The sequence below is a fragment of the Bos indicus x Bos taurus genome, chromosome 14, assembly GCF_003369695.1.
Source record: "Bos indicus x Bos taurus breed Angus x Brahman F1 hybrid chromosome 14, Bos_hybrid_MaternalHap_v2.0, whole genome shotgun sequence".
NCBI classification, from domain to species: Eukaryota; Metazoa; Chordata; class Mammalia; order Artiodactyla; family Bovidae; genus Bos; species Bos indicus x Bos taurus.
In genome coordinates this window covers 52209867-52234989 of record NC_040089.1, presented here as the reverse complement: position 1 = coordinate 52234989, position 25123 = coordinate 52209867, and the positions used below count along the sequence as shown (strand labels likewise).

At 36.1% G+C, this 25123-nt stretch overlaps 1 protein-coding gene across 2 annotated transcripts in view; it reads right to left on the bottom strand.

The window, feature by feature from the left end:
• The window catches only part of CSMD3 (CUB and Sushi multiple domains 3), a 1467857-nt gene that overhangs the window by 327429 nt on the left and 1115305 nt on the right, over positions 1-25123 (bottom strand). For both annotated transcript variants that reach the window (XM_027561290.1, XM_027561291.1), the window contains 2 exons: positions 15573-15711; positions 12754-12941 (listed from right to left, as the gene is read on the bottom strand). In XM_027561290.1, the coding sequence (XP_027417091.1) occupies positions 12754-12941; positions 15573-15711 (327 nt within the window). The remainder of the gene's footprint in view (positions 1-12753; positions 12942-15572; positions 15712-25123) is intronic.

The window sequence follows — 25123 nt, the reverse complement described above, 5'->3', positions numbered from 1 at the left end:
TCTTGGTGTTTGGCTATTATAGTAATTATATTATCATAATAAATTAATCAAAATCTGATTAATTTTAACAGAAAAATTATTTTTATTCCATTTGCTAAAGTCTGCAGAGTTCAAAGTGCTTCAACACTTACAGGAAATTACGAGAAATTTATGCTTTAGGAAACATACTTCACAAGATTTCTCTGAATTCAACTAAAGAGGAAATGGTGGAAAGACACATTTAAGTGATTTTAATAGAATACCAAATGAAAAATTCTCACTTCCTTTCCTTCCTTCCTTCTTTCCAGAAACTACTTAAGAGCCCATTATCCAAGTAACACTGGAAATACAGCCATGGTGATAAAAAAATATTCTAACCTTCATGGCTTTTACAGTCTATCAAGAAAATAATTACATTAAGTAAACACTTGTGGTTGCGATGTGTGTTGTATAAGGAGCAGTATTCAGAACCTTCCTGAAGAACTGACATCTAAACTGAGCACTGAGGGGTAATGGGCAGAGTAGGTGAAAGGGGGATGAGAGACATGAAGGGGAGAAGTTATACTGGAGCTTGTAAGTAAGATAAACCTGATTTCTGAGCATCAAGCAAAACTAAATAATTTGATCTTTCAAAGGTATGTACATGTATGTACACACACACAGCATAAGAAATTTGTATCCCATATAACAGAAGGAAAAGAACCAGTAGATTCTTTGGTCACTAAGAAAGAGGCTTTAGTAGTACAGAGGTGAGTTTGTTTAATTTTTCAGAGAAAAACATTAATCCTGTCCTTAAATAAGCAGAAAATGCAATGTAATTTTTAGGCGTAACAGCAATCTACCATTTATATTCTTCATGAAACTGAACTAAATCCCTTGAGGTAAAAGAAAGGATTGAAATTACTATTTAGAAGGATTAATCTCTTTGACATGTCTAACTGCCTAACATCCATCTTTTGAAAAGTTAGCTTTTTCCTTCTTTAAAGTTTTCCCCAAATTTTCAGTGACGTATTAGTGAATCTATAATGCAAACCTACTTTTCGAGTAAAGGGAAACATGGTTGATAAAAATACTGCCTCTGCAACAATTTTATATTGCTAGGCTCATTTTGAGAGGATTCACTTATCTCTTTCTTATGTTTACATATTGCTTTAAATTCTTAGTGAATAGCTTTCTATGAATAATACTGCACTTGTTTATTTCCGTGTTTGCCATAGCAATTGCATCTGGAAATTTTGAGAACATGTGGAGAATCCTTACATATAGGTCCAGGAAACAGATGGAAAAATGATTTCAATTTTGGAAACAAAAATGTGAAGCAAATTGATAGTATTTTAATGAATAATTAATTTAATAAAATAATTTATTTGTATGAATAATTCACTTTTATGAATAATAGCAACTTGCCTACTGAATAGATCCCAGGTAAGAGTCCCTTGCCTTATATTCTCTAAGTAAAGCATGTTAGAAGCAGTCTTCTGGAAGACAGACGTGATTGTAAGCAATAGAGCCTGTATCTTAACAATGGACTATTTTTTCACTCTTACAAAAAATTTGTTTCAGAATTATTTCCAGGTGAAATTAAAGCATTGTAAATGCTTATTTTAATGAAAAATTTTGACATTACAAAGTTGAAGTATGTGTCCTTAAGAAGAGTCAACAGGAAAAATTAAAGCTTTATTATGCTTTTGTTTTCATTTTATTAAGGAAGACATATAGATGAAATTATAATAAGCACAATATCTATATCATTATAAAGTTTTTGTCATGCTTTGCATCAGGCATGACAATAACTAAATAATGTTTGTTCAATTAATACTTAATGACTTGTTTATAAATACATTTTTTTCCTGGGCTAATAAGAACCATAATATTTTTGTTGTTAAAGGTTAGTCTTTAACAAACTTCAAAGTTTATTCCCACATACGGGTATATACTCATGAAAGGACCATTATTAAGAATAGTGTTGTTTTGTAGATAATAAGTTATATGTTATTTTTATTTTTGAGATGTCATCAGAGTATATAATATTCAGCTGCTTTTTATTTCCAGAATAGTGCCATTGGGCATATACCTGCTAGCATGAACTCAGAAACTAAGAGCTAAATTCCCTTCAAGCTGTGTATGCATTGTAGTCCCCTCAGATCATAGTAATTCCCAAAAGGATCTCTTTCTTTTGGAAGACCCATAGTTCACACTATGGAAATTAATTATAAACCACAGATGTATCTCTTTTATTTTGGAAAATACTGTTGATTAAACAATTGGAAATTAAATAATTGCTGCAAAATACCTGAAAATAAAGCTGAAATGTAATAGGTTCCTCTATGAAAAGATATGTCTTACCTTAAATTGATACATTAATTCAGAAAGTAATTGACTATATTTGAAGGTTCTTGAAGCAGGTGGCTAACTTATCCCATATATAAACAACCATTCATAAATCTATCACTGTAGATTTTTGGTACCTATCAGATAAAACAGCAGCTGCCAGGAGGTCCCCTTCAGAAGCACAAAACTGTATCTATACTCTCTTCTTCATGTAAATATTTTGTTTAAAGAATATAATCATCCCTCCTATCAGTTACACCTATTAAATATTTAAAATATATTTATTAACATAATTAAAAATAACCTTAATACAAAACAATGCAAAAGATAGCATTAAGCTAAAATGTTTATCAAGTATACATTTAATATTGTATCTTATTGAAATTACATTAATTTATCTGTGCATAGTCACTCAGTCGTGTCCAATTCTTTGCCACCCCAAGAACTGCAGCCTTCTAGGCTCCTCTGTCCATGGGGATTCTTCAGGGAAGACTACTGGAGACTAGGTTGATTTAAACTTTTGGGGGACATTGATGTCAAGTTAATAAAACATCTCCCCTTACCTTCAAATATCTGTTTATTTCAGTTTACTATTGTCTACGGAGAAGGCAATGGCACCCCACTCCAGTACTCTTGCCTGGAAAATCCCATGGACGGAGGAGCCTGGTAGGCTGCAGTCCATGGGGTCGCTGGGAGTCGGACATGACTGAGCGACTTCACTTTCACTTTTCACTTTCATGCATTGAAGAAGGAAATGGCAATCCACTCCAGTGTTCTTGCCTGGAGAATCCCAGGGACGGGGGAGCCTGGTGGGCTGGTGTCTATGGGGTCACACAGAGTCGGACACGACTGAAGCGACTTAGCAGCAGCCGCAGCAACTATTGTCAACACTAGAGCATATCTACCATTTGATTTTTTAAAAAATTTAATTGGAGGCTAATTACTTTACAATATTGTGGTGGTTTTTGCCATATAGCATTTGCTTTTTGTAAATAAAAGTAGTATTCCTTTCAGAATCTCTATTATTAGCAGGCTGTGTATTTGCGATGTTTGACTATAGCATTTGTTCACGATTCAAATGCTTTGTTTGCAGAATTCCTATGTATTTGCAAATAAACAAAAATAAGGTTCAGTGTCTATCTTCAAGAGGGAAATGAAGAGATCTGTATGAACACAAGCAATAGCAACTATACTCTGGTGTGAGCTCTATAGAAGTAGGTGCTGAACTTATAGCTTTTTAAATAAAGACCTATAAATATCAGTATTTGGAGTTGGGACTTAAAAACTTTACTTTTTCAGAGCTAATAGAAATCAACATGCTTAAAATAAAGTATATAACATGATTACAAATGAAAAACAAATAGTTTTTACTATCCAGGACCTCCAGTTATATGTCAATTTCTTTTGCAGGTGTACATTTTATCTTGAAAATTTTGACATGTTTGCTTGGCTATGGCAGAAATAAACAACAAGACCACTTTATGAGCTTTAAAGAACCAGGCAATTAAAGAGCCAACTGTTTTTTTTTTTTTTTAAATAAAAATAGAAGGTAGGGTGACTGATAAGAAAAGACAGATCCTGGAGACCCTAAAGTGGGGGATGAAATTCTATGGGGAGGGTTGAGAGTTTTGAGAGCCAGTCCAGAAAGTTAATTAGGTTGGATTTCAGGAATACCATAAACTTAGCAATAACATTGTAAAGAAATACCATCTGGAGTATAAAAATAAGACCTCAAGGAATTGTGTGTAAATGGGAACTGGTGTAGTGACCAAGGATGGTAGGCAGTAGTTGCAGGGTACAGGATGGACTGTAGTTCATGGAATGCTTATGTATTTCTCTGCCTGTACTCACATTTTTATCTTCCTTTACTCTTATTGGTAGTGATAATTTATGCCATCATTTGCAATTCACTTTAACAATCTGATTCTCAATTTCATCATTTGAAAATAGGTATAGTAATACCTACCCGATAATGCTGTTAGTTAACATTTTGTTGCATTTAGAAGTGTTTTTGCTAATGGGAAAGAAAGAGATAACTGTATTGAAAGAACTAATAACTGTACTTGGAGTAAAGTACATAATAGGTAATTAACATTGTCCTTTTAAAAAATGCATCAGTGGCCTTTTTCCTGTGGTGGCTTAAATTGTAGCTTTTCAGAAATAATGGGACACAGAAATTGACCAAGATGGGAAATAGGAAGGGCAATACATTTAGTTTAAGATATGGTGAGTAGATTTTATCTCAAGTGCTAAATGACATGGATTTAATAATGACTACATGGATATTAGGAGAGAAAGGATTGTTAAGTCAAGTCCAGTTTCCATTTGAAAGAATGCTGTAACAAATTAGTATCATCTGCGCTTCACTTTCAATTTTCACTTTCATGCATTGGAGAAGGAAATGGCAACCCACTCCAGTGTTCTTGCCTGGAGAATCCCACGGACGGGGGAGCCTGGTGGGCTGCCATCTATGGGCTCACACAGAGTCAGACACGACTGAAGAGACTTAGCAGCAGCAGCAGGAGCCCTGAGTATTGTAGTATTTGTGGCATTCTTCCTTTATCTGTTATCCTATGGATCTCTGGAAATGCTTTGTTAAATACAAACTCACAATAGAACCTAGCTTTACTGACTTGCTTACAGTTCTCTATCTCTTTTTAACTGAGTCTTGTTTATAAAGCTATCACCTTGCAGATATTCCTAAAAAGCCAAGTTCTCATTTGTAAAATACAGGACATGAATGTGTCTTTAAGTTTCCTTAGATTTCAGTATGTTATTATTCTAATCATATCTTGATTTAAAATATAAAACACCTCTTTAAGCAACTCAAAATCAGCTAAGTAATTATCAAACAATTACTATGTATGTAGGCATTATTCTAATAAGTTCATTGTATAGCGGTAAATAGAGTTCTTGCTCTAAAGAAGTTTGTTTTTCTGGTGTATGTGTAGCGATTGAGTGAGGCTTCCCACGTAGCTCAGCTGGTAAAGAATCCACCTAGAATTCAGGAGACCCTGGTTCTATTCCTGGGTCAGGAAGTTTCCCTGGAGAAGGGATAGGTTACCCACTCTAGTATTCTTAGGCTTCCCTGGTGACACAGATGGTAAAAAATCTGCCTGCAATGGGTTCGATCACACGGTTCAATCCCTGGGTTGGGAAGATCCTCTGGAGAAGGGCATGGCAACCTACTCCAGTATTCTTCCTGGAAAATCCCATGGACAGAGGACACTGCTGGGCTACAGTCCATGGGGATGCAAAGAGTCAGACGTGACTGAGCGACTAAGCACAGCACAGGGATTGAGGGGCATAAATGGGAGTGTGCATAGTAAATAAATAAGGAAATAAATGAACAATAAAATATCAAGTAATTATATGACTTTGATAAAAGGAGAAATTTGTGCCAGTACAAGAGAAAAAGCAAAAGGAATAGAAAGCTCAAAATAAGATTTAAAATATGTATATATGTACCCAAAAATGGGTTCCTATAACATAGCAAAAAAAAAAAAAAATCACCATTTTAAGAAAAAAAAAAGAAAAATTAATTAAAAAAATTATAATAGATTTCCCCAACTATTTTAATAATTGCTAGACCAAGCAGTTTTTTTAAATGGCAAAGGACATACATATTCAATAAAGATACATAGAGAACTTAATTTAATGAGTATATATATTAAAAAAAAACTGCACCCATAAACTAACCATATAGAGGTCATAAAACAAATCTTTAGACACACCAAGAACTGGAATCATACACATTTGACCACAGTACTAGTAAGCTTGAAATTCATAATTAAGTATAGACTGAAATTTATTGTAAGACTTGTAAGCACTTGTAAATAGCTCTTAAGTATAGAAAAAATCAAAAGGCAGTACAATTAGAACAAATAAAAATTGTAAAATAATAAAACTCTACATATCCCAACATTTGCAAAGCAGCTACAGTGGTGCTTTGAGGAAAATACACAGCCCTCAGAAGCTCATAATGGAAGAGGAGAAAAATATGAAAATTAATATGTGATTTGTTTTTTAATTATAAAAATAAAAGCCAATCTAGAGAAAATGGGGAATAAGTAAATTGTGTGAAAGTAATATTAACAAAAATACCAAGCAATTGCAATAAAAAAAAATACAGCAACAGAAAATGCAAGAGAGCACTGTGAACATTTTTATGTCTATACATTTGAAAACTTGCATGAAGATAATTAGTTCTCAGGAAAAGGTTTTCAGTTTTCATAAGTCTCTCCCAAGTATACACATTATTAAACTTGTTTGATTTTCTCTTGTTAATCTGCCTCATACCAATTTAATTCTTAGATCAGCTAGAAGAATCTATAAGAACAGAGGAAAATTTTTTTCTCCCTGAAATGTACAAATTTCCGGTTATAAGATAAGTATGCTCTGCTGCTGCTACTGGTGCTGCTAAGTCACTTCAGTCGTGTCCGACTCTGTGAGACCCCATAGACAGCAGCCCACCAGGCTCCCCCGTCCCTGGGATTCTCCAGGCAAGAACACTGGAGTGGGTTGCCATTTCCTTCTCCAATGGATGAAAGTGAAAAGTGAAAGTGAAGTTGCTCAGTCATGTCCTACTCTTAGCGACCCCATGGACTGCAGCCTACCAGGCTCCTCCGTCCATGGGATTTTCCAGGCAAGTATGCTCTAGGGATGTAATATACAGCATGGTGACAATACTTAAGAATATATGTATTCTATATTTGAAAGTTGCTAAGGGAATATATCTTAACAAGTTCTCATTACAAGAAAAAAATAATTGTAACTATATGCAGTGGTGATGATGCTATATAGACTTAATATAGTAATCATTTTGAAATACATATGTTTATTAAATCATTATGTCATACAAACACCTAAATTTAGTATAATGTTTTTATCAGTTATAACTCAGAAAATGTGGAGGTTCTGAAATGCTTTCTGTGCTGTTGAGAATATAAATTGGTATAGCCTCTTCTGGGAGTAATTAGGGGATATGTAGTTAGATTCAAGAGGTTTATATCCTTTGATCTAGTATTACCACTCTTAGATATACAGATATTTTAGAATCTAATAGATATATTCAACAAAGTATTCAAAAGGATGGATATATCATCATGATTCCTAACAGAAAACTTAACCTAAGTATCTATCAGAAAAATTTACAAATTACTTGTGATAGTCATATGATAGAATATCATAAAGAAATTAATGAACTAAGTCCACATGTCTCTTATCATTGGTATATCTCAGAAATAATGTAGAGGGAAAAACAATTTTCATAAGAATGTATATATGATGAAAATATGTTCTATGAAAATAGAATGAAGGAAATGTACATGATGGAAAATATAAATATATGTACAAGCATACATACATGAAAAAGATAAGCATTGAATTAATAATTAGGAGGATACGGTCATAAAGGGAATAGGAGTGTCTGAAAATAATCTTGACTACTCATGATTTGTGCAGATTGCCAGTTAGTTGGGTTCTTGTGTATGGCATGAGGAGACTCTTCCAGTGGGAGAGTTTGGCACATTGCTCAAGCTCAATTCTCTAGAATATCAATGTTTCCTAACCCATAGTCACAAGATGTAAGCTTGCCCATGATCCTCTGGTTTGGAGCAGCTAACATTTTCATACAACCCTAATAAATAGCTGGTCATCCTAAATTCTTACTGAAAGTGAAAGCATTAATCACTTCAGTCACGAGTGACCCTATAAACTATAGCTCACTAGGCTCATCTATCCACCGAATTCTCCAGGCAAGAATACTGGAGTGGGTAGCTAGCCATTCCCTTCTCCAGGAGATCTTCTCCAAAGGATCTTCTCAACCCAGGGCTTAAACCCAGGTCTCCCTCATTGCTCCTCGCATGGTAAAGAATCTGAAATTCTTCTGAGCCACCAGAGAATCACCTACTGTTTGGTACCAAATAGCTCATATATTCTTCCACTGACAAGGCCATTTTCTTACTTTGCTCTGTAAGATGAGAGACTCACAGACCAAAATTTACCACCTCAAAATATGCCTCTTTGGGATACATATTGATTTTGGGTGATTATTTTTAACAAACAGAAACATAGTCTTTTTACCTCCCACTTAGCTACCTAAGAATTGAGCTAAAGGGCATGTACCTAAAATAGAATACACTTCTGACCAAAGATGGGCCCTTATGGCAGAAAGCAAAGAAGAGAGGCTCTTAATGAAAGTGAAAGAGGAGAGTAAAAAAGCTGGCATCAAACTCAACCAAAAAACTTAAGATCGTGGCATCCAGTCCCATCACTTCATGGCAAATAGATAGAGAAACAATGGAAACAGTAAGAAACTTTGTGTTTTTTTTGGCTCCAAAATCACTGCACATGGTGACTGCAGCCATGAAATTAAAAGACGCTTGCTACTCAAATCAAAAGTTATGACCAGCCTAGACAGCACGTTAAAAATCAGAAACATTACTTTGCCAACTAAGGTCCATCTAGTCAAAGCTATGTATGGCTTTTCCAGTAGCCATGTATGGATATAAGAGCTGGACCATAAACAAAGCTGAGCACCAAAGAACTGATGTTTTGAACTGTGGTGTTGGAGAAGACTCTTGAGAGTCCCCACAACTGCAAGAAGATCAAACCAGTCAATCCTAAAGGAAATTAGTCCTGAATATTCATTGGAAGGACTGATGCTGAAGCTGAAACTCCAAAACTTTGGCCACCTGATGCAAAGAACTGACTCCTTGGAAAAGACCCTGATGCTGGGAAAGATTGAAGGCAGGAGGAGAAGGGGATGACAGAGGATGAGATGATTGGATGGCATCACCTACTCGATGGACATGAGTCTGAGTAAGCTCTGGGAGTTGGTGATGGACAGGAAGCCTGGCATAGTCCATGGCTGTAGTCCATGAAGTCACAAATTTTTGGACACGACTGAGTGACTGAACTGACTGACTGATGACCAAAGATATCTGCAATGACTATAGGCTAGGTTGCAGCGGTGGAAACTCAGCAGGGGCTAGAGAGCAGAATCCACTCTTTATCTCCTTGTCTCTGCACAGCCCAGCAAACATTTATTTATCAAACATTTACTTTTCCATCAATGTGGATTGCCTTTTTCTCCTTTGAAGTCCCAAACCACTACTCCCAACATTTTATTTTGTCTCTAGCTGAAAATGTATTTAAGGCAGGGTTTCAGCTTGACTTCTTTTGATAGCCCTTAAAAGAAACAACAACAACAACAACAAACACACACCTCTCTTCCCAGTGCAAATTCAGAAGTTTCAATTGAATATTTCTTAAAACAAGAATAACAAGATTTGAAGCAAATATAACACGATGTTAAAAGTCTGTCAAATTGGATAGAAATACTTTGAAGTTTGTTTTACTATTCTGTATAACTTTTACCTACTTAAAATATTCTATAGTGGGGAAAAAAATAAAATTAAACCAGTAAGTAATAAATTCAAAGTATGCATTTACATAACTCAAATAACCCCTTTATCAATATCCTTTGTAGAATCAATTTTTTTAAAATAAAATTTAACTTTAAACAACTAAGATCTAATTTGTCCTTATACACATTGAATAGAAAACTTATATTTATAAATATCCATATGTGTACATGCTAAGTCCCTTCAGTCATGTCTGACTCTTTGCAACCTGATGGACCTTAGCCTACCAGGCTTCTTTCTTCATGGGATTCTCCATGCAAGAATACTAGAGTGGGTTGCTGTGCCCTTCCTGACCCTGGGATCAAACCCGACTCTCTTACATCTCCTGCATTTGCAGGGGGTTTCTTTACCACTAGTGCCACCTGGGAAGGCCCAAGAAATATCCGTATATATCTTAATATTAATTCATTTAAATACAGACAGAAATGTTCTAAAATATTATATTCATTACCATGTCATATTCAGTTTAGTTCAGTCACTCAGTCGTGTCTGACTCTGCGACCCCATGGACTGCAGCATGCCAGGCCTCCCTGTCTATCACTAACTCCCGTAGCTTACTCAAACTCATGTCCATAGAGTCGGTGATGCCATCCAACCATTTCATCCTCTGTTGTCCCCTTTTTCTCCCACCTTCAATCTTTCCCAGCATCAGGGTTTTTTCAAATGAGTCAGGTCTTTGCATCAGGTGACCAAAGAATTGGAGTTTCAGCTTCAGCATTAGTCTTTCCAATGAATATTCAGGACTGATTTCCTTTAGGATGAACTGGTTGGATCTCCTTGCAGTCCAAGGGACTCACAAGGGTCTTTTCCATCACCACAGTTCAAAATCACCAATTCTTTGCCGCTCAGCTTTCTTTAAAGTCTGACTCTCACATCCATGCACGGCTGCTGGAAAGACTGTACCTTTGACTGTATGGAACTTTGTTGGCAAAGGAATGTCTCTGATTTTTAATATGCTGTCTAGGTTGGTCATAACTTTCCCTCCAAGGAGCAAATGTCTTTTAATTTCATGGCTGCAGTCACCATCTGCAGTGATTTTGGAGCCCCCCAAATAAAGTCTGTCACGGTTTCCACTGTTTTCCCATCTATTTGCTATGAAGTGATAGGACGAGATGCCATGATCTTAGTGTTCTGAATGTTGAGTTTTAAACCAACTTTTTCACTCTCCTCTTTCACTTTCATCAAGAGGCTCTTTTGTTCTTCACTTTCTGCCATAAGGGTGGTGTCATCTGCATATCTGAGGCTATTGATATTTCTCCCGGCAATCTTGATTCCTGCATGTGCTTTCTCCAGCCCAGAGTTTCTCATGATGTACTCTGCATATAAGTTAAACAAGCATGGTGACAATTTACAGCCTTGACGTACTCCTTTCCCGATTTGGAACCAGTTTGTTGTTCCATGTCCAATTCTAACTGTTGCTTCCTGACCTGCATACAGATTTCTCAAGAGGCAGGTCAGGTGGTCTGGTATTCCCATGTCTTTCAGAATTTTTCACAGTTTATTGTGATCCACACAGACAAAGGCTTAGGCATAGTCGACAAAACAGAAGTAGATGTTTTTTCTGGAACTCTCTTGCTTTTTCAGTGATCCAACACATGTTGGCACTTTGATCTGTTGTTCCCCTGCTTCTTCTAAATCCACTTCAAACATCTGGAAGTTCACAGTTCATGCACTGTTGAAGCCTGGCTTGGAGAATTTTGAGCATTACTTTACTAGCATGTGACATGAGTACAATTGTGCAGTAGTTTGAGCATTCTTTCTCATTGCCTTTCTTTGGGATTGGAATGAAAGTGACCTTTTCCAGTCCAGTGTCCAGTGCTGAGTTTTCCAAATTTGCTGGCATATTGAGTGCAGCACTTACACAGCATCATCTTTTAAGACTGGAAATAGCTCAGCTGGAATTCCATCACCTCTACTAGCTTTGTTCGTAGAGATGCTTCCTAAGGTCCACTTGACTTCACATTCCAGGATGTCTGGCTCTAAGTGAGTGATCACAGCATTGTGATTATCTGGGTCATGAAGACTTTTTTTTTTAATAGTTCTTCTGTGTATTCTTGCCACCTCTTCTTAATATTTTCTGCTTCTGTTAGGTCCATACCATTTCTGTCCTGTATTGTGCCCATCTTTGCATGAAATTTTCCCTTGGTATCTCTAATTTTTTTGAAGTGATCTCTAGTCTTTCCCATTCTATTGTTTTCCTCTATTTCTTTGCATTGATCACTGAGGAAGAATTTCTTATCTCTCCTTGTTATTCTTTGGAACTCTGTATTCAAATAGGCATATGCCCATTATATAATATAAGATATCTTATCTTATGTTATCTTGATTTGAAAGATATCTTTCCTTTTCTCCTTTCACAGCTATTTGTAAGGCCTCATCAGACAACCATTTTGGTTTTTTGCATTTCTTTTTCTTAGGGATGGTCTTGATCCCTGTCTCCTGTACAATGTCCTTAACTTAGGTCCATAGTTCTTCAGGCACTCTGTCTATCAGATCCAATCTCTTGAATATGTTTCTCCCTTCCACTGTATAATCGTAAGGGATTTGATTTAGAGCATATTATATTCACCCTATTCTTAATGTTGACCTATTTAAATATTTTCAGATATTTTCTGAGTCATAATTGTCAAAATATTTTGTGAATCGTATACTTTTGAATATTTTTATCTCTGAGAGTAGTCTCTGAATATTTGATATTCAAGTGAAACTTCAGCTTCCAAAAATGACTTTGTTTTTTAAGAAATATTTTGTGGTCTCAGCCAACTTCTGCAGTATCCTAATGGCTTATTTGTTTGTGTGATACATTTCCTTTGGTAGTAATTAGGAAATGCTAATTTCCCTCTCACTCATAGGAAAAGTCTACAGTGAGTGCTCTTTTGTGAGATGAATTGCAGGTAGTATGCTTTAAGAACTGCACATATAACTAACCGCTGACAATGGCCAATATGACATTATTCTCTTATATAAAATATTCACAATTTAAATCATGATGCTAAAATCAAATGTTCACATTTACCTTTATACTCTAAATGAAATCCAGTGTAACTAACAGATCCATCACTCCGAAAAGCCAAATGCATGTTATTTGAGCTGCTTTCTATCCTCTCCGGTAATTTGCTGTCTTGAAAACTTCCAATCAAGGGACTATTACTGTCTGGCCCATCATATATATAGAGGAAATCATAGTTTGGTTCTATGCTAAAACTAAAAGAAAAGAAAAAAGAAAGGAAGGAAGGAAGAAAAAAGTGGAATGGTTATTACAAAGGTTTTAATCATAATAGTCCCATAAATTATATATTAATTCAATCATTATATTTAAAAATAACAGATTCTGTCAAAATAAGTCAATTTAAAAATTCCTCTGGCAACAGCACACTGAATATGCATATAAAATCAGCACTGGAAAAAGAAAGAAGACATCTTGATATTTTCAAGTATTTCTAAGTTGGCATTAGGTCTACAGGGAATACAAATGACTGTAAGGCTAACAATTTTTAAGCTGATAATTGATACAGGATTTGCAGTCAGAGTTTAGGTTCAAGATGCTTGTGTCCTTGTTAGCTACATATCCTTAAGTTACTTTATATCAGTAAAATGTGTAAGATATTAACTGTATTTTAAAATTTTTCACCAGATATTTTGCATCACTTTTTGTTTTGTCCATGAATCTATTTGCCTTGAACTTCAAAATTTAAGAGCATTCTTGTTTTAAAACTGAACTCTACATACCAGATTCAAACAAAATTTGGAAAGATAAAATCTGCATTTAAATTACTCAAAGCATTGCGTATTGTACTAGGTATTCTTTTCCTTGAAAGTAAATATATTTTCTTCTTTTAGAACTTAATGTAGGCAAATTGAGCCAATACACTCTTCACCAAAAGTAAACAGTGTGCAAATAAAGACATTTTAGCACATAAACTATTCAAATCAATGTTTAAATGTTTCAAACTTGCATAATAAACTTGCCTTAACAACCTTCAAAGTATGAGAATCGTCCTATAATGATTATAGAACCCACATACTTAGAAAACTGAAGCCATAAATATAATGATTATTTTCCTAAAAACCTGGGAAGATAGTACACTCTATCTTTTACAAATAGTTTCATAAATATTAACTTGTTTTTTGTCAATAATCCTGTGGTATAAGGAAGAGACTATCATTTCCATTTTCCCAATGAGATCGTGATATGTCAGTAGTCTCTCTTAGGTCACATAATCAATGATACAACAGTAAATCAACTTCTGCGCACACACTTCATGTAATACAACCTTCTACAATTCAGTTATTAACTAAAACAATTTTAAAGTAAATTAAACCTTGTATCATGCATCCTGACATTTTTAATGTTTGTACTGCCATTTCCTCTACTGTAAAAATGAGAATAACAGTATTTACTTCAGAAAATTGTCTTATAACTGGGTCTTGGCATATAACCAACATTGCCATCAAGTGTTGCTTTGTTGTTACCATTATCAATGTACTACTACAAATTATAGAAGTAAAAATTCCATACATTTATACTTTTGAAATTTTTCATGAATTTGAATTATCTTTTTTCTAGAGTTTTTTTTTTTTTTTAATCTAGGTTTCATATATTGGTTTCCTTTGTGTCTCAGCTGGTAAGAATCTGCCAGAATTGTGGAAGACCTGGGTTTGATTCCTGGGTTGGGAAGATCCCCTGGAGAAGGGAAACACTACTCACACGAATATTCTGGCCTGGAGAATTCCACGGACCATATAGTCCATGGGGCCGCAAAGAGTCAGACATGACTGAGTGACTTTCACTTTCATATATTAGAAAAAATGTTCAGCTTAAAAATTTACATAAAAACCAAGCAGCTGTGATATGCTAGCAGAAGGAAGAGCTGTGTTACAAGAGCCAGCAGACTTTAGTCTTGCTGGCTAAGATCAGGAACTAAGATCAGGAACATTTCTAGGCAGAAACTCTTTAAGTTGCTGATACCTAACATTCCCATTGAAATCTTAAGGAAAAGAATTAGGCCTGGTTTTGTGATACAGCTGTTACTTCATGTGAGGAATCAGAGGCTCAAATAATATTATTATAAAATCATATGATATTACTCATTCAGATAGTAACTTACCCAAGGTAACACAAATGATAGCAACAGAGCTGGGGCTTAAACTCAGTAATTTATTTTCCACACAAGAAGCTGCATCCTCCACTGTCAGTACTAACAGTACTAACTAACTAAAAGCTAACTTTTCAACTGATACTGCTAAACAACGAATGTAAATTTTGAACACCTCATGTAAAGTTCCATCAGAAGACAAATTCTGCTGAGAAATTACATGAAGATTACCCATCAAATTCTTGACAGTTGACTTAATGACACCACCAGAAAGAATGGTACATGGTACATATATATCTTCCCAAGCCCAATAATGGTGCTGCACAGATACTTCAAAGACATTTTTGATGGTGCGCATATGGGAGAAAACATTCCTCAAAATGCTGACCTTTTAATCTTTAAGTTTAGGAAACATAGAATCTTTTGAAGCAATGATGGTAAGTTCAGGGAGAGAGGAAAGGTTATGAAGAGATAATGTTTCATGAAAATCAATAAACTATTCAACCTTTAACATGTTTCCTCTATACTGGAAACTGGTGAGTGATGCACACTCATTAGCCTGCAGAACTACATTGGAATCTACGCTGTTATATTTAAATTGTTTATTGCAAAATATTAGTATTGAAATTGGTAAAAAAAAAAAGTAAAATGTCATGTAAAAATAAATATTTCCTAGTGCAAATGCTAATGCAAAATAAACAAAACAATTTTTAAGCTGTGGAAAGGGATAGGAACCCACCTGATAAATGCCAAGGAGATAACATAGTCTGCATTGACGGTGATGGTCCAGTCACAGTCCCTACTATGGGGATATGGATGAGGGAAGTTTGGCGAAAGAATAAATCCTGAAGATCCTGTTAAATTGCCTCCACAGGGTGCTTTAATTTAAAACAAACAAACAAAATCCTTTAAGTGATTAATAAAATTATCTATCAGTATTTAGAAAACACATATCTAAAAAAGTTTAGAGGTTTCTGTACAAACTCAATTTTTTATAGTACTGGATGCTTAAATACTGCATGATTTTTCAAGAAAGACCATTAAAATACTAAATACATGCATAGAGAGAATTTAGCTCCTTTATTGGATTTAAAAGACAAGAAAAAGTTACATTTATACTTCTCTCCCTTGCTATTACTATTTTGATTCTTATAAAAGAAACACATTAAGAGGAGTAAAAATGATTTCCTCATAATTACTAAGAAAAACTCTGAAGGTTACCGAGAAAAAAAGATAAAAACAAAGCAAAGCAAAATCTCTAGTAATATGTGGGATAATAGAATATGAAGTATTTGGTTCATTTTCAAATGTTCCCTGATACCTTTATTTATGGAAGAAGAGGCTTTGATAATAGCTAACATGTGAAAATGGATAACTGAGAACCAATATAACTTTATAATAAAACACTCCTAAACTGAATGTTAGGACTTCCCTGGTAGCTTAGCTGGTAAAGAATCTGCCTGCAATGCAGGAGACCTGGGTTTGATCCCTGGTTCAGGAAGATCCACTGAGTGAGGGCATAACAACCCATTCCAGTATCCTTGCCTAGAGGGCCTGGATGGAGAGAGGAGCCTGACGGGCTAGAGTCCAGGGGATCACAAAGAGACACGTCTGAGTGACTAAGCACAGCACAGAACAAACTGAATGTTAGGACATTCTTAAATTCTAGTTTCCTGACTTGTTAACGAAAATGGACAGTTACCACAGTTATTATAATGGCCTGACAAAGGTTTCTGTAACACTTCAGTGGAGAGGTCCAAAAAACTGTCAGAGAAATTCAGAGAATAGATTCTTTAAGGGATTATTGTTAGTGCCTGTTAAACACAGCTTGATAAGAAAATAATATTTAAAGTTGGCAGCTTAGGAAACTTAGAGCAATTGAGGTATGGAGGGTCCTGGTGGTGGAGTGAGACAGTGTGGAGGTAAACAAACACGTGAGCACCTGAGAGAGAGTGACTGAGATGGAGACTGGGGTTCTTGTGGTGCCATATGATGTCTTGTGCACATATATCATCATTCTCGTATCTCAGCTTTGAAGTAACAGTTTTTCACAGGTAAATTTTATCATTGAGTTATAAGTTATACTGGATTCTTTTGACAGCACAAAACTGGTTTTCAAAGGAGAATTTTGATTCTGGCAACATTTCAGATTTTTGTTCTTTGCCTGAGCCCAGATATGTAATATTATTAGAATTTGGTAATCTTTATCATCTAAAATCACTGCAGATGGTGACTGCAGCCATGAAATTAAAAGACGCTTACTCTTTGGAAAGAAAGTTATGACCAACCTAGATAGCATATTCAAAAGCAGAGACATTACTTTGCCAACAAAGGTTCATCTAGTCAAGGCTATGGTTTTTCCAGTGGTCATGTATGGATGTGAGAGTTGGACTGTGAAGAAGGCTGAGCGCTGAAGAATTGATGCTTTTGAACTGTGGTGTTGGAGAAGACTCTTGAGAGTCCCTTGGACTGCAAGGAGATCCAACCAGTCCATCCTAAAGGAGATCAGCCCTGGGTATTCTTTGGAAGGACTGATGCTAAAGCTGAAACTGCAGTACTTTGGCCACCTCATGCGAAGAGTTGACTCATTGGAAAAGACTCTGATGCTGGGAGGGATTGGGGGCAGGAGGAGAAGGGGACGACAGAGGATGAGATGGCTGGATGGCATCACTGACTCGATGGACATGAGTTTGGGTGAACTCCAGAAGTTGGTGATGGACAGGGAGGCCTGGCGTGCTGCAATTCATGGGGTCACAGAGTCGGACACGACTGAGCAACTGAACCGAACTGAATTGAAGCATCTAAATAATGGGTGCCTGCTATTTCACTTCCCTATGACCTTCTGCAACCTTGCCCTCAGTGTCACTGTAACAACAGATGACCTACTCTGCCTAGAATATTTATTTGCTTAGCCTTAATTTATTTACCCTATCACCTGTATGTTTTTGTGATATCATATCAAATGATTAAACAGACTATCTCAGCTTTCTCTAGATCTCCCTCTTCAAACTTTAATGCTCCCTGAGTATTTTTCTCTATCATCAGAGGGTAATGAGTCCCTCCTGTTAATCCAGGATAACACCCTACATTTGGTCACACAGTTTCTCTTTTTGAGAATTATGTTCATTCATCTCCTTTATTCTCTGGCTTCTTCCTTGTTGTCCACAGGTACTCAAATCTCTTTCATCCTAAAAATAAAACAAAGCTCCCTCTAACCTATTTCCTTTCACTTTTTTTTTTTTTTTTTCAGCTGAAAATATTGAATTTTACCTAACGGTTAAGAAATTCCTTTATCCTTCTGTGTTTGGTTATATGGGTTCACAGTGAATATCCTCTCCTTACCATCTAACTATATAAGGTTCACTTATCTTAGATAAAACCTCCTAAATAAGACCCCTCAGTTTTCTGTGACAAAACCAGGCAAAGACCTTGTAAACTCCCTTTCTTTGACTCAAATGATTAGTTGAATTGCTTGTACTCACAGATCAATCACAATAAACTGCATACAACCAAACTTTGCTCAATTTTCTCTCCTTTCTCTAGGTTCTTGGACTCTGGTTCTCCTTCAGCCTTGAGCCGGCACACAACCTAAGGACAGGCTGGACCCAGAGAACAACATTCTGGGCCACCCTTTCAACTCACTTCCCACACCTTGCTCTTTTTTCACCTTGTGTACTCTTTTCTATAAGAGCAAAATCCCTTTTTCCTAATTTCTCAGATGCTTGAAGATGTTACTTTCACATGTTTTCCTATCACAGTAGTCTGTTCCTGCCCCCATCCTGTAATAACCGTTTTTAGCTTGCAAATGATCACCACAATGAATTGAGTGAACATCTGTCTTATCATAGAGATAAAAAATTAAAGAAAAAATTAAAATTCTTGTGATTAGAACTCTTAAGATTTACTCTAACAATTGTTACATATTCATATAAGATACAGTTGTGTTTCATATCATATTATACATTATATCACTAGGACTTATTAACTGGATAGCTAAATATCCTGTGTTTTTAACCATCTTCATACAAGTGGCTTTCCCCAACTCCCTGACTCTGGTAACCACAAATCTGATCACTTTTTCTATGACTTTGATTGTTTTTGAATTACAATAGACCTACAACACTCTGTTAGTTCTTGGTGTATTACTTAGTGATTTGTTATTGCTATATATTACAATGGTAAAATTCTATAATAATTCATTTTAATAAAATTATCTCCTTAATTATTTTGAATTTATTTATTTTTATTTTACAACTAAGCCTTCTAAAAAAGAGTCTAATCTCATTCTCTTTCATCACATATGTACTATATGTACCTATAGGCAGACTAACATAATTAGCAAAGAATGTCACATTGGAAAAAAAAATATGGTTTCTTATTTTTCAAAGAAAAGCACCAAAGTATTTATCCTGAGAAAACTTATGTCAGGCATAGAATTTTTTCATTTTAAATTACAGAGAGACAATAATCTTTTAATTCCTTAGGGATTCTCGATGTCTTTATTTGTTCCTCCCCACTTCTCATTCTCTCTCCAGCCATTGCTATTTCTCTTAGCCCCCTTGCCTCTGACACAAACCCTTCTTAGCTCATCCTCAGATGACTCTGGTACTGACAACAAAGATGCAATTTCTGTCTTTATCTTTCTCTTCATATCTGTAATCATCCTTAACTGTTGACTTTCACCTTAAACTCACTCTCCTTTTGGAATTTCACTGTTTGTTTTTTTTTTTTTTGATGTCTTTGTACAGACCTCAGTTTTATTGGCAAGCAACACTTTCACTTCATCTTATAATTTTGGTAATTTTCCTGAATTACTTCCATAATCATCTCTAATTTACACTCTATTACATTCTTCCCATTCAGTTCAGTCAGTTCAGTCGCTCAGTCGTGTCTGACTTTTTGTGACCCCATGAATCGCAGCACTCCAGGCCTCCCTGTCCATCACCAACTCACGGAGTTTACTCAGACTCATATCCATCGAGTTGGTGATGCCATCCAGCCATCTCATCCTCTGTCGTCCCCTTCTCCTCCTGCCCCCAATCCCTCCCAGCATCAGAGTCTTTTCCAATGAGTCAACACTTTGCATGAGGTGGCCAAAGTATTGGAGTTTCAGCTTTAGCATCTTCCTTCCAATGAACACTCAGGACTGATCTCCTTAAGGATGGACTGGTTGGATCTCCTTGCAGTCCAAGGGACTCTCAAGAGTCTTCTCCAAAACCACAGTTCAAAAGCATCAATTCTTTGGTGCTCAGCTTTCTTCACAGTCCAACTCTCACATCCATACATGACCACTGGAAAAACCATAGCCTTGACTAGATGGACCTTTGTTGGCAAAGTAATGTCTCTGCTTTTTAATATGCTGTCTAGATTGGTCATAACTTTCCTTCCAAGGAGTAAGCATCTTTTAATTCCATATCCAAACTGTTACTTTATCTTCCACTTATATACTGATAACTCCTTTTTCCTATCATCTCCAGCAGATTTCCCTGATTAATTCTAAACCATATCTCCAAGCTTACTGATTTATCTCTCTACCTGATAGCCTATGGGTACATCAAACACAGAATATCCAATATACCCAAACCTTAACTCAAATCTCTCCTATATTCCTAGGTTGTTTAATTGTCACTATTATCCATCCACATATATTCCCAAGGTAGGAACACAAGATTCTTCCTTTTCTTCACTGCCCCTTTGACTCCAGTCTATCAGTAAGCACTACCAAGACACCATTTCATAGTTCTTCATAGATATTTCACTCTATCTTTTCTTCTCTAATACCACATTTTTAGATCTGACTCTTAAATGCCTCCAGAATTATTGCTTTTTTTGGTTTGTTTTTCATGCCTCTAGTATAATCTAGCATAGTCGGACATGACCAAGTGACTGAGGACACATACAGTGTAATCTATTTCCTCCAATACATCTTCCAAGTAAATCCCTTCAGTTGTATCTGAGTCTTTGTGACCCTATGGGCCATAGCCTGCCAGGATCCTCTGTCCATGGGGTTTTCCAGGCAAGAATACTGGAGTGGGTTTCCATGCCCTCTTCCAGGGTATCTTCTCCACCAAGGGACTGAACCTGCGTGTCCTGCACTGCAGGTGGATTCTTTACTGCTGAGCCACTGGGGAAGCCCTATCAGATTATACCCATGCATAAAATTCTGCTGTTACTTCACACTGCCTAAAAGATAATGCCCTGACTCCAGTACAGCTTTCATGCCTTAACCCTTGCAACCTTTCCATTTGCATCAACCACCAATCTATACACATAATTTACACTCAAATAATTATTTAGTTGTTCCTTGTATTAACATGCATTTATGCATCCTATTTGGAGAAGGCAATGGAACCCCCCTCCAGTACTCTTGCCTGGAAAATCCCATGGACAGAGGAGCCTGGTGGGCTGCGGTCCATGGGGTCGCTAAGAGTCAGACATGACTGAGCGACTTCCCTTTCACTTTTCACTTTCATGCATTGGAGAAGGAAATGGCAACCCACTCCAGTGTTCTTGCCTGGAGAATCCCAGGGGCGGGGGAGCCTGGTGGGCTGCCATCTATGGGGTCGCACAGAGTCGGACACGACTGAAGCAACTTAGCAGCAGCAGCAGCATGCATCCTATTTGTTTTTCCTGAAGTGTCTGTTTCCCTTCTACATCTGTGTGCCTCTTTATTATGTCTCAAGATTCATCACTACCTCTAGGGAGTTTCCAGTAGTAAAGAATTCGCCTGCCAATACAGGAGACTCAAAAGACATGGGTTCCATCCCTGGGTTGAGAAGATGCCTTGGAGAAGGAAATGGCAATCCACTCCAGTATTCTTGCCTGGAAAATCCCATGAACAGAGGCGCCTGGCCACTACAGTCTGTGGGGTCACAAAGAGTCAGAAATGACAGAGTGACTGAGCACACACCAGGGAGTTTTCCTAGAAATTTTCAGCCAGGGCTTTATGGCAGCTCTCTCTAGAACAACCTGGTATTCATAGCAACGTTTGCCTATCTCTATCACTTTCCTTACTATATATTATTTAAATATTCCTTTCAGGTGTTTGCATTCATCTTTAACCATAACCTAAAAACTGTCTTATATGTTATTTTCTATGTGAGATTTAGCATATACTACACATTCTATAAATGTTGCTGAATTGTTACTGGCTCCTTGCATTCCTTGTGAAGATTAATTATGACTAGATTGAATGACAACCTAATTTGTAGCTACATGCTTTGATAAAAATAATGGCATATTTTGTCTTTGGAACTTTTGAAATCAAATGTGAATTTGGAAAGTATTAGAAAAATATGTCTAATAGCAAATGCATATATGTATGAATTAAGGCAAGAATATTTTTGTGTTTTCTTTCACATTCTAAGGAAGTGGTGTTATTTGTAATTTGGGGGGACTGTGGTAGCAATTTTACTGGTTTGTTTCAGTTTTATTTTTCACAGGAAATAGTGATCTTTTATCATTAGCAATTTTATGCACATGCCACATCTACATTTACATTTATAGTATATATTCTTTATCACCTAGGATATAGGCAAATCCATTATACATATTTTAAGTAACTTACTGAATATATTTTGTGATTATACTACTCTTTGAGCATAAAGTCTTTTAAAATTCTTTTAATTCAATTATTTAAATTACTTATTGAGGTTTTCCTGATAAATTTCATTGCTGCAGTAGATTCTGAAAATCTGTAAAACCTTTGAGACAAGCAGAGACATTATCTGACATTTGTATAAATCCCAAACAAATCAACAATAAAGAAAATTATCTTTGCTTTAAATATATAAAACTTTAAATAACATTTGGAAAATACATTTTTATTTTTATATACCTAATCATAAAGCACCAAAAATAAGATTCTCTTTAAATCAAATACATTAATGAATTAAAATTTTATTTAGGTTCCATGGAATTCTGACATTAATGAACTGTTCTGAGTGTAGTTTCTATGAGACAGTTAAACGGAAAACTATTTATAATGGTTTTACAATATTATTATTTTTTCTCCCCAATTCAGTTTTACTTGTGTCTACTCTCTTTCTCAGCAGTCCACCCACACTAATGGTTTTGCTATTTACCTTCATGTTGAGTGCTGTTACTTTCTATCTGGCAATGCCAAAGTAATCTTCACACTGTCAATTTTGTTGGAATGAATTCTATTAACTCTTTTAAAGATGACTGTCCTTCTGTTTGGTATTTGCTATAAGGCTGACTACTTCTACATACAAGCAAAATGCTTTATGCCCCCATGGCCTGACACATAGACTTATGAAGTTTCTAAAAAGTTGAGGGTTTAATCTTTGGCATAGTATTTCCAATCATGGACTCCTTTCTTATCAGTTTCAGAGATCAAGCTCTCTGCAGGCTCAGCAATTTTTCAGACTTTTTTTTAGGTTATTTTCTTCTGAGAAGCTCTAATGCATATCCTCTCCTCAAGTGATCTTTCCCTATAAAAAAAAAATAATACACAGCACCAAAATCCTTATAAAAAATTCCCCAAACCTGCTCCATTTAAGTAAAATTTAGTGTTCAACATGTTTTTCCTAAAATTATTACCTGCTGACTAAAGTCTTGTCTACAAATGGAATTTTATAACAGCCTATTTAGACTCTGATGCTGGGAGGGATTGGGGGCAGGAGGAAAAGGGTATGACAGAAGATGAGATGGTTGGATGGCATCACTGACTCGATGGACGTGAGTTTGAGTGAACTCCAGGAGTTGATGATGGACAGGGAGGCCTGGCATGCTGCGATTCATGGGGTCACAAAGAGTCTGACACGACTGAGTGACTGAACTGAATTGAACTGAACTGATTTAGTCTTTTATGCTTCATATTTTTGTGTTTCTAGAATTTCAGTGTAAAGCTGTTCAATATTTCAGAATTCTCAACATAACATTTGATATACTATAGCCTTTCTAGTAATTATAATAAAAAAACACATGAAAAGATGCTCAACATCACTCATTATCAGAGAAATGCAAATCAAAACCACTATGAGGTACCATTTCACACCAGTCAGAATGGCTGCGACCCAAAAGTCTACAAATAATAAATGCTGGAGAGGGTGTGGAGAAAAAGGAACCCTCTTACACTGTTGGTGGGGATGCAAACTAGTACAGCCACTATGGAGAACAGTGTGGAGATTCCTTAAAAAACTGGAAATAGAACTGCCTTATGATCCAGCAATCCCACTGCTGGGCATACACACTGAGGAAACCAGAAGGGAAAGAGACACGTGTACCCCAATGTTCATCGCAGCACTGTTTATAATAGCCAGGACATGGAAGCAACTTAGATGTCCATCAGCAGATGAATGGATAAGAAAGCTGTGGTACATATACACAATGGAGTATTACTCAGCCATTAAAAAGAAAACATTTGAATCAGTTCTAATGAGGTGGATGAAACTGGAGCCTATTATACAGAGTGAAGCAAGCCAGAAGGAAAAACACCAATACAGTATACTAACGCATATATATGGAATTTAGAAAGATGGTAACAATAACCCTGTGTACGAGACAGCAAAAGAGACACTGATGTATAGAACAGTCTTATGGACTCTATGGGAGAGGGAGAGGGTGGGAAGATTTGGGAGAATGGCATTGAAACATGTAAAATACCATGTATGAAACGAGATGCCAGTCCAGGTTCGATGCACGATACTGGATGCTTGGGGCTAGTGCACTGGGACGACCCAGAGGAATGGTATGGGGAGGGAGGAGGGAGGAGGGTTCAGGATGGGGAACACATGTATACCTGTGGCGGATTCATTTTGATATTTGGCAAAACTAATACAATTATGTAAAGTTTAAAAATTAAATAAATTGAAAAAAAATCACAATAAATCAAGAAATTCCAAGTAAGTTTCTGAAGTTCTGTCATTTTCTCTTTACACAGATGCCCTTTACAAGATGCTCAGCCAGATTCCAATTAATTGGAATGTGGTATTTTTGTTTAATTGGCATTTTCTAGATAATCTGTGCAGTACACAAATAAATGAACATTTCACTGTTTCAGTCTTTCCTTTGAAAGCATTTTTTCCTTGTATTTTTTGTCTGCATTTATGAGTGAAGTTATAATAAAATGCAAAGTAATAGATATCTGATTATTTAGAATCTTTCAGTGATACATGCATAGTGAGCAACATAGGTATAAATGGAAATAATAAATTGTAAAGGGAAATATGGCTAAATCTGAAGTGGCTCAAGGTATGTACTTATTCTGTGCATTTTTTTCAGCCTCTTTAATAAGCTTTGTCCTTATCATCTGTCCCATTTTCTACA